The 9,734-nt window shown below is 40.3% G+C and overlaps 1 protein-coding gene across 1 annotated transcript; it reads right to left on the reverse strand.

Moving 5' to 3' along the window:
* Positions 1 to 524: 524 nt before the first annotated feature.
* On the reverse strand, positions 525 to 4,066 carry CALHM6 (calcium homeostasis modulator family member 6). The gene is made up of 2 exons (XM_003204269.4): positions 3,375 to 4,066; positions 525 to 2,202 (listed from the first exon to the last, which is right to left on the reverse strand). Exons 1-2 carry the CDS (start codon positions 3,933 to 3,935, stop codon positions 1,789 to 1,791), a joined length of 975 nt encoding a protein of 324 aa, XP_003204317.1. The 5' UTR covers positions 3,936 to 4,066; the 3' UTR covers positions 525 to 1,788.
* Positions 4,067 to 9,734: the final 5,668 nt, after the last annotated feature.

The raw sequence follows: 9,734 nt of genomic DNA on the forward strand, positions 1-9,734 counted from the left end.
GGGCATCCTCCTGCCTTTCATTGAATCATAGAACCGTAGAATCATAGAATCCTTAGAGGGAAAGAGCCTTTCAAGGTCACAAATCTCCAGCAATAAACAAGGACACCACAGCTAGATCAGGTTGCCCAGGGCCTGATCCAGCCTCTCCTTGAAAGTCACCAGGGATGGGACATCAACCACATCTCTGGGCAGTCTGTTCCAGTGCCCCACCGTCCTCACTGTAAAAGATCTTTTCCTTATATCCAATCTAAATCTACCCTCTTTATGCTTGAAGCCATTTCCCCTTGTTCTATCACCACAGACACTGCTGAAGAGTCTGTCCCCTTCTTTCCTGTATCACCTCTTTAGATACTGAAAGGCCACTATCAGGTCAACTCACAGCTTTCTGCTCTTCAGGCTGAACAGTCCCAGCTCTCTCAGCCTGTCCTCATAGGAGAGGTGTTCCATCCCTTGGACCATTTTTATGGCCCTCCTCTGGGTGTGCTCCAACAGGTCTGTGTCTCTCCTGTACTGAGGACTCCACATCTGGATGCAGTACTCCATGTGAGGCCTCACCAGCACAGAGTAGAGGAGCAGGACCTGCTGGCCACAGATAAGCCTGGGATACAATTGGCTTTCTGGGCTGTGAGGGTACATTGCTGGTTCGTGTCCCGCTTGCCATCCACCAGTACTCTCAGGTCTTTTTGGCAGGACTGCACTCAATCCTTTAATTCCCCAGGCTGTATTGGTAGTGAGGGTTGTTTAGGAGTGTTCCAGCTGAGCTGGGGTGCCTTGTGCGAGTCAAGTGCTCAAGTGAGCTCAGAGATGTCAGTGTCAGATTTTCCTTTGATTGACAGGTAGGTACAGTCTTATGGCAACAGCTTTTAGACAGCTCTCCAGATGTGGGGAAGTTCTGAAGGTTGCTGCTGAAGAGGAAGGAAGTGATCAACAAAGTGATGATGCAATTTTGTCCACAAAAGAGGGCAGTGGCATCATCCTACAGATGTGTTTGGGAGTAGAAAATGGCAAAAGCCCAACTGGTAAAACTGGGAGGATGAACACAATTTCAGACAGCATTTTCACTGGACTTTCTCACTGGGGATAGAAAAAAGGTATAACCTTTCTCCAGATGCTTTCAGTCTATCCTGAACAATTTTACTGTGTCTCTATGGCAAAGCCTGGCCCCACTGAGTCAAGGAACATCTTGCTGCTGATTTCAGGGGCCATTGTTACCTTCCAATTTACAATACTCCAGAGCAGATTTATTGCCTCCTAGATGTCAGTGAACAATTGAGTTCTTTAATAGGAGAGGTGAACTGAAACATTTTAAGCATAATTGTGCTTCCTGCAGGCACAAATAACAAATTGGACACTTGTTACTGTGATGACCCAACTCCAAACTATCCTGGGAAACACAGTTGTTGCACGGTTTGGGATACCTTTTGAGTATATGAAGGTGAAATGATACCAATCAGTTAAATGTTTATTTGTACCCTACTATGATACTTAGATTTATGTATCTACACCTTATCAGCAATAAGCTTTCACGATAAGGCTTGTGTAGCATTATAATATAACTTAAAAGAAAAAGAAAGATACAGAGAGATTAACACCCTTGGATCCATATGCTTATTTAAATGTACTTAAGCAAAAGTATGAAATTTATTTAAAAAAAAGTCTCAAGGGGTTTACATTACCAGCCTTTAACATACAATTCTCATTGATTTCAGTAAGAGCACAGAATAAAGCTTCTTTTAGATCAGTAAGGTTAAAAGATTACCAGTGTTACAAACTGTTGTTTTTTTTTTACTAAAACCCTTGCTCATTTATATGTGCTTCATCCACAAATCCTAAAACACAGGAAAATTGATCTCTTTCACATGTACTGATCTTGTCTCTGTTTGCACTAATGTATTTGTGTATCATGCTGTAATACTGATCATTCTTACTGAAGGCATATGGGAGTGAAATCTTCTTCCAGTCTTCATTGCTGGGGGTCTGAAATGGTGGTGGGTTGGTGGCTTCAAAAAAGCAATTTATGTTTCTTTCGGCCAACTGAGCTGCATGTTCTTTAGCCTTGGTTTCGAAGTGCTCTCGTTCCTTTTCCAAATAAATTTTCCAGAACTTCAGCTGAAAATAGCTAACTGGGGAGAAACAGCGGCTGATACATGTTGAAATGAGTGCCACAGTAATGATGGCGACTATCAGCAACCATCCTAGAATCTTGAAAAATAAATAAATGGGTTACTAGTGTTTTCACATAGCCCTGTGCGAGAGTACAGAACAAAACATTGAATCAGACATGGAAGCAATGCTTTGTAGGCAGAACAAGGATTTGGCTATCAAATAAGAAATCTTTCCTATTTTGTATAAAATGTTATCATCCACACCACTTTTTGGCTCCTAATTCTGCTGAAAGTAGGTCAGATACAAGAAATGAAGTATATGATCTCATATGGTCTTCCATTTGTGTTTGACCAGTCTGTTCTTTTAGATTTCACTGAAAAATCAGTAACAGTCGATCTTCTTCAGTTTTGCTCCTTTCTTACTCTGTCAGAATTCAATGTTACAGAATCTGCTCTTTTCCAGCTTTTTCTTCAAGAAGCCACATGCTAAATACCTAACAAATTTAAACACTTTGTGTGTGTAATTATAATCTCCTGCAAACTTAACTACATTAATCAGTATTAATGTTTTCCATTAATGTTTTCCTGAAGAAGTGATAATAAATTAATTTTCTCCTGGGGTCAAGGGGAACAAGCACAGAAACAAAACTGGAGTGCTGCCAAATCACTTTGGTTTTGTTTCATTCCAAATGGAAAAAACCTACTCAGAAGAGCTACTTTTTATTACAGCACAAGAAGGAAACTGTAACAAAATGTGCATGTATTTTAACTATTCACCTACACTGTAAGTGTGAAATTAATAATAGAGTCAAGCTTTTAGGTTCATGGTCAAAGAAATTGTCTGTCTTTGTTTCACTTGTTAGCTCACCCTGTTGCAGAGAGGTGTTAGCTTCCCCTATGCTAATGACTTCAGCTTCCTCTCAGCTAATGCATACTTACATAAGTCTGAGATCTTTGGAAGGGTAACAGAGAAAAGCTTTCACCAGGCATAATCTGAACGAGAAGAAAAGCTGCATTGGAAAGTGCTGATATCTAGGCTGGTCTACTCCCAGCACTGACAAACGCTTTGCCATTGCTAGTGCCAAGAAATTACTGTGCAAACACTGAAAAGAGAAGCTAGCAAAGAATAGCCTCTTGTTGCCTTTCTATGTTAGTGTTTTTCGACCAAAGAAATTTTGCTAACCATGTGCTTTTGCTAGCAGGTACCAGTGTGTGTGAAGCAGGCAAGGCAGGAGTCCTTGGGGGAAGAGCAGAGCATAGAGGTCTTACCTGAGACTGTGCTCGAAAGCTGACAAGTCCACCTTTTGAAGTTGAATTCTCATTCAGCAGTTGTCTGGCAACTTTCTCATCACAGGGTATTTTTTCCAGAAGCTCCCAGCATGCTTCAGGATTGTCCATGTCCCTGCACACCTGGTTCCTGATGAAGCTGCTCCCGCTGGCTGCGCACTCGTAGAAGCTTGCGCTGAGCAGGGCCACTGCGATCCAGGTGAGGGGGGCCACCAAGATGCTGGCTGTCACCGGTGCCAGCACTTTCAGGTAGAAGCAACCCTTTCCCCAAGAGCCACAGCACTGTTTTTTCTCCTGAGGGCAGCTGCCTGTGAGCAGGAGCCAAGTCCTGGCATTCACCATGTAGCCAAGCAGAAAGAGAAGGATGGCTGGCACTAGAAGGAAGACACAGCCATACAGGATGTTCCAAGAGTTGCAGGGACACCTGAAGGCCACCGAGGAAAAGATTTGCTCGCTGGCAATTGTCAACAGGGACACAATGCTGTAACCCAGAGTCTTTTGGTAGCGGATACAAAAATTCACTGCTGTGTGCAGTTTTTCCATTTTCTGCTGAAGGATCCAGCGGCCTCTCTGTGTTTTGAGGGCAGTGCAGTCACAACCAGTAAAAGAAAAGAAAAAAAGTAGTTCCTCAAAGCCCACAGTTTTAAAGACTTTCACAGAGCTTTCACTTTCTGTTAGCAATTTTACTTTCACAGGGCTTTCACTTTCTGTTAGCAATTTTGAAGCAGTTCTTTACAGGAAGCACAGAAGTGCACAAATTCACTGAACTGTGTAACAGTCAAGTAAAAACTCACCACAGTGGAGATCAGCACCAAAACAGCACTGAAATGTCTTTTTCTGCAAGAAAATAGCTTACCTTTGTCCTTTGTAACTAGCAGTGGCTTAAGTTTCATAGTCTTCTCACTCAGGGAAGTTTTTGAATGAGGCATCAGACTCAAAGAATTAACAAAATGTGAGAAAACTACCTTAATTGTGTTCATTGTCATCTTTCTGCCACAACCATTTACCCAGGATTTTTGGTTCAAATTTATCTGCTCTTACATGAACTGGGAACCTTCTAACCTGTTTGGTTGTGTCAGTGCTATGAATTCATTCTGAATAGAATCTGAATGCTGTTATCTGCACTGCACTGTTTCTTACTGGGCATTATCATGGCACATAGGTTAACCACAAACCGCAGGGTGTGCATTCACAGCTCAACTAGATTTTCATAGAGACTATTTCAAGAAAGTTCACCAGGTGTGATGTGGCAGTGGCTGTAACCTTCCAAAGTCCTCTATTTTATGGTTTGAGAGATGGTCCTCAAAAGCTAAGTGATGAAGTAGCACAGGGCCTTTTTGGGTTGTTACTCTTGCTACAACGTTTCCTGTGACTGCAAAGACAGTATCCATTCCCATGTTATGTTTAAAAGAAAGAAAAGAATAATAGTATAAAATGGAGTATGTAAAATGATGACAGATTCTGGTGAGCCCATGATGAACAGGTAACTTCTTTGAGACCTAGCTAAAGGTGCTAGTGTGGCATTTCCTCTTCACAGATTAGTGACATACATGGCCATCTAAGTAAGCTATCACATATATTACTTTCCCTTAACACAGAAAAAGCATATCCTGCTTCAAAAGGAAATAGAGACTTATTTTTCTGAAAATTATATATATATTTTTTCTGGCTGGATTCTCTTGATCCATGATGGTGTTTCTTTTCATCTAACCACTATATCTCCCATCGTGGTGGCCTCCTGAAAGGGAACATAAAAGTAAGGAATAACTGTTTTTTATAAGTATGGACTTGGATTTGCTGAAAAGGTTGTTTAGTTTCTTTCCATTTATGTACCATTTACTTGCACAACATGTAAAGAGCTAACAAAAGCTAGAACATGAAATATCCCTTAATAACACTGCATGGAGTTTTGAGGAAGTTGGAATAAGCTGACCTCATGGTTATCTGATTGGTCTTGGTTGAAGAAACTGTTATTGATAGCCTTTTTTTTTTTAATTGCTGTATGTATAATTGCAATTGTAATGATACAGGGCTGCAACTGTTAATTGTTGCTGGAGTGTAGTAAATGGATACAGTAAAGGTCATAATGTGTTAGCTACAATCTTCAAAAGAAAAGGAGGGATTGAAACAAGATGTAGCGATATTGTTAAGCCTACTAATGCTCACTGACGGATAGCCCTGTAGCTGGTCTAGAAAACAGGAAGAATCTGTGCATTTGTACCAAGAAGATGACAACGCGATATTGACCCCTTATACCAGGCAGTTTAGGGAGTTCCTTGTCTGCTGGGCTGTATACCTTTTTTTACCCATGTTGCCACCTATACCATTCTCCAGGATTCAAGTACCAGTTTTGACATGAAGGGATGAAACTGGGGTTTACCAGACTTACACTGGAGGTGCAGCCAGGTCAGTTTTCTACAGTGCCATAATGATATCATTTTCTATTTTGTTGTAAAAGTTCTAGAATGGTCTTTTTTTTTTTCTTTCTTTAAATCATGCTTGAAACACTGAGCTGATATTTTAATGAGATTTGATTTAATACAAGTTCTAAGCAACATTTTCAGTCAGCTCAGAGTCTATCTGTTTATGTATGAAGAGAGGACTGAATTTCACCCTGAACATCACTTTGCCTGCACCTGTCATTTTGCTTTCTGGTCTAGTGAAATATACCAACAGTTCTTTTATCAGTTTGTTTTTAAACATGCAGAATAAATTCATACAATTAGCAAATATCACAGTTTTGATTTTCACCCCCTCCAGGTCACTTAAAAGATAAAAGCAGTGTTGTTCATAGCACAGACGTACTACTTTTTCCAATTTTCAGCAAACTTAAAACTCCCTGAGGACTTTCTCTCTTAACTTTTTCTTAAATTCTGCAAGACAAATTGTCAAATATGCTTTTTGAAACTAGAACCAAGTCAGATTAATTTGCCTTCAAGTTTATATGTGTATATACTATTTTCATTCTTTAATATAATTTCTACCTATTTGCCCAGTACAAACACCAGAAGTAGATACTTTCATTTTACAATTTATATTAATATCAATATTTGAACTTCTAGGGGAAAAAAACAGGCTGTAAGAGGTTGTTTTTTCACCTCTTACCAGACAAGAGGAGTGGGATGAGGAAGTTTCAAAGTTTCAGAAAGCATGACACACAATAAGTTCTTCTTTCTTTTTTCTCCAATTTGAAGAATTGCCCTATTTTTCAAACTCAAGATAAAAATCCCCTACACAAACTATGAGAAATAATGTCTGTCCCTACATAGATAATGTGCTATTTAGTAGCTGCTTATAGTTGGAGGCAATGGTTATTGGACCTTGAAACTAGAATTCTTTGTGTCTGGACCAGTATTGGGAAGTACTGGGGTGAAAGAGAACAGTGCAAGCTCTGGATTTGCTTTTACATGCACTGAAAGTGATATGCTTATAGTGCTCAAGTCACATCTGCAATCAGTTTAATCACTAATCACAGCAAAACAAAATCACAATCAGATTTAAGTCAGATAGATGGCAAGCTGAACAACATTATCAGCAAAATGTACCTCTCATCACCTCTTACATAGAATTTCTTAAAGTAAAAAGCAGAGGCTGAGTCTGAGAATCACCAGCTGAACAAAGGATCCTGATGACCAGGAGTGGATAATATCCATAGAGTGGAAAGACAGCAGCCAAGGAACACCACAACTTCACTGAGGTGCATTAAAAAGAACGTGGCCAGCATGCCAAGGGAAGTGATCCTCCCCCTCTACTCTGCCCTGGTCAGGCCACATCTGGAGCACTGTGTCCAGTTCTGGACTCCTCAACTCAAAAAAGTCAGGGAACTTCTGGAGTCCAGGGGAGGGCCACAAAGACGAAAAAGGGCCTGGAACATCTCTCTTGTAACATCTCTTTCTGAGGGACCTGGAGCTGTTCAGCCTGGAGAAGAGATGACTGAGGGGAGATTTTATCAATGCTTATAAATATCTAAAGGGCATAAGTCAGGTGGATGGGGCCAGGTTCTTTCCAGTGGAGCCCATTGACAGAACAAGGACCAATGGGCACAAACTGGAACACAGCAAATTCCACACAAGTATGAGGAAAAAATTCACTGTGAAGGTGTCAGAGCACTGGAACAGGATGCCCAGAGAGGTTGTAGAGACTCCTTCCTTGAAGATATTCAAGACCCACTTGGATGCTTTCCTCTACAATTTACTTTACAGGACCTGCTTTAGCAGGTTCTACTTGATGATCTTGAGTTCCCCTACAATTCTCCAGCCCCTACAATTCTATGATTCTATGATTCACCTGAGACTACTTTTAGCATTCTTTATTTCTCTGTAATAAAATATATGATTTCAGGAAAAAGTTTCATCTAAAAAGGGACGGAAGCTCTCTGTGAAAAAGGATTAATCCTCCCCTCCGAGCAAACACATTTTCAGTAAATACTACAGAGATGTGGGTGAAGGAGAGGAGGCCACTCTGGCTGGAAGGAGGGGAATGCTTGTGCCATGGGTCAGGCTGAGGGGCAGCAATGGTTCTGCCAGGGGGGGAACACCAGGCAACCTAGGGGTCTGGAGATGGAAAGGCAGAGGAATTGCAGAGTTGCAAGGCCATGCTGCTGTTAGCTTCCTATTTACCTCTGTACATTGTTTTCTCAGGGCAGCTATTTCCTGCTCATTGAATTAACACTTCTGTCTCCACAATAGCTGCAAAGCATTAACTGGAAGTGTTCAGAAAAGAGGTTCTCTATTTAAAGAACCCAGAATTCCAATTTAATGGGTGTTCTTGCATTTATTCACGTTAAATTTTGTGCCTACCAAGTGGGATAAAAACAATGCCATGGTGAAAACAGAGAGAAGTTTAAAAAAAAAGGAAAAAAAGAAAAAAAGGTGATTTTGTTATTTGAAATATCCTTTTGTTTTGAAGTATGCTTTACTGAGATGAAAAAATCAGCTCAAAACAAATCAACTTGTTCAAAGTTTCAACAAGTTTGTCCTTAATGTTGTAAATTTTATCCCTTCTTTTGCAGCTGAGTGAGTCTTGCATACTTTTTGGGAGGAAATAGCTCTAGTCCAACTAGTTATGCTGTTATACCAAATGTGTGATACTGTTCTTGAATGCAGCATATGTGAGTGCATGTTCACTGTGGGATTTGTCAGTAAATATTGAGAGGATCTTGTTTTATGTTACATCATTTTTTGCAAACCATTCTTTTTCTAGCTGTTTCTATGAAAGTTCATTGTGTCTTAAATTTCTGTCATTAGTCTTATCAAGCTCAAATTTGTCTTCACTTTATTAACCCAAAAGCCTTTGGCAGAACGGAGCTTGAGCTCCACAGTGCTGCCAATGGGTTTTATAACAACTGGACTCGTTTCTTCAAGTGAAAGAGTTGTAAGCTGTATTTTCAGTGCCCAATTAGGAAAGACAGAAAGAATGGTCTTTCTGCCCTAGGAAAATTCTCGTAATGCTTTTTATCTCTTTAAAGCTTTACCAGTGGGAGCTTTGTCTGCACACAGACCCACACCTCCCCTCCAGGTGGACAGACCTCCCCCGGAGGCTCATTACCTCAGTTTGTGAAACGAAGGAAGTTATTCTGGCTTTATGATTGAATCAGTCCCACATGTTTGTGAAGTGTCACACATCCCAGTAGCACCACATAAATCATTAGTAACACTAATACTTAGCAGAGCAGCAGGTGGAGAAGTAGCGCTTGTGGCTGTGCGTGTACAGCTTACAAGTACTGGGATACATTATTATGGTATTTTAAGACATTACATTTATTAGGTTTAGAATGAAAATCAGTTTTAGTGAGTAGAAAGGAACCGGGATATCAAAACAAAGCACAGCTCTGAAGGAGGCTCTGCAGGTGGAATCTGGTTCTCAGTATGATGCTACAGAGATGTTTTGGACTTAATGTGTTCATAACTGCAAAAGAAGTTTTAATGCCATATCATTTTACATACTAGAGGAAAAAGACCGAGCTTTGCTTTCTTGGAAGTTACTAATTGGCTGCTCAGGGTGAATTACCTGACTACAGATGAATTGATTCTATTATCTGCCTCACCAGCACTTCTTGATTTCTTCATAAAATCTGACAACTTCTAATCCTATGAACCTTCCTAATCCTTTGAAAATATCACATATTTTCTTATAAACTCAGCAAATATGCTACAGATCACAGCCAGTACTTAAAGAACCATGCAGACTTCCTTACAGCACATATAGACTGTAGTTGAATGTAGGTTGAACAGTAAAGCCCTTTGACAGCTGTAGGCTATTTGGTTACATGAAGCCCACTACTGGTGTGAAAAGCAGCAGGGAAAAACAGCTAGAGAAAGCTGGTGCAATTACTTTTTTTTT

This window comes from Meleagris gallopavo, chromosome 2 (genome assembly GCF_000146605.3).
Source record: "Meleagris gallopavo isolate NT-WF06-2002-E0010 breed Aviagen turkey brand Nicholas breeding stock chromosome 2, Turkey_5.1, whole genome shotgun sequence".
Lineage (NCBI taxonomy): Eukaryota > Metazoa > Chordata > Aves > Galliformes > Phasianidae > Meleagris > Meleagris gallopavo.

Bases quoted from the DNA above. Each gene is read 5' to 3' on its own strand.
- CALHM6 (XM_003204269.4), bottom strand. From the start codon at position 3,935: ATGGAAAAACTGCACACAGCAGTGAATTTTTGTATCCGCTACCAAAAG. The intron at 2,203-3,374 runs GTAAGACCTCTA...TTATTTTTCAAG, and splicing joins GCTTTCGAGCACAGTCTCAG to ATTCTAGGATGGTTGCTGAT.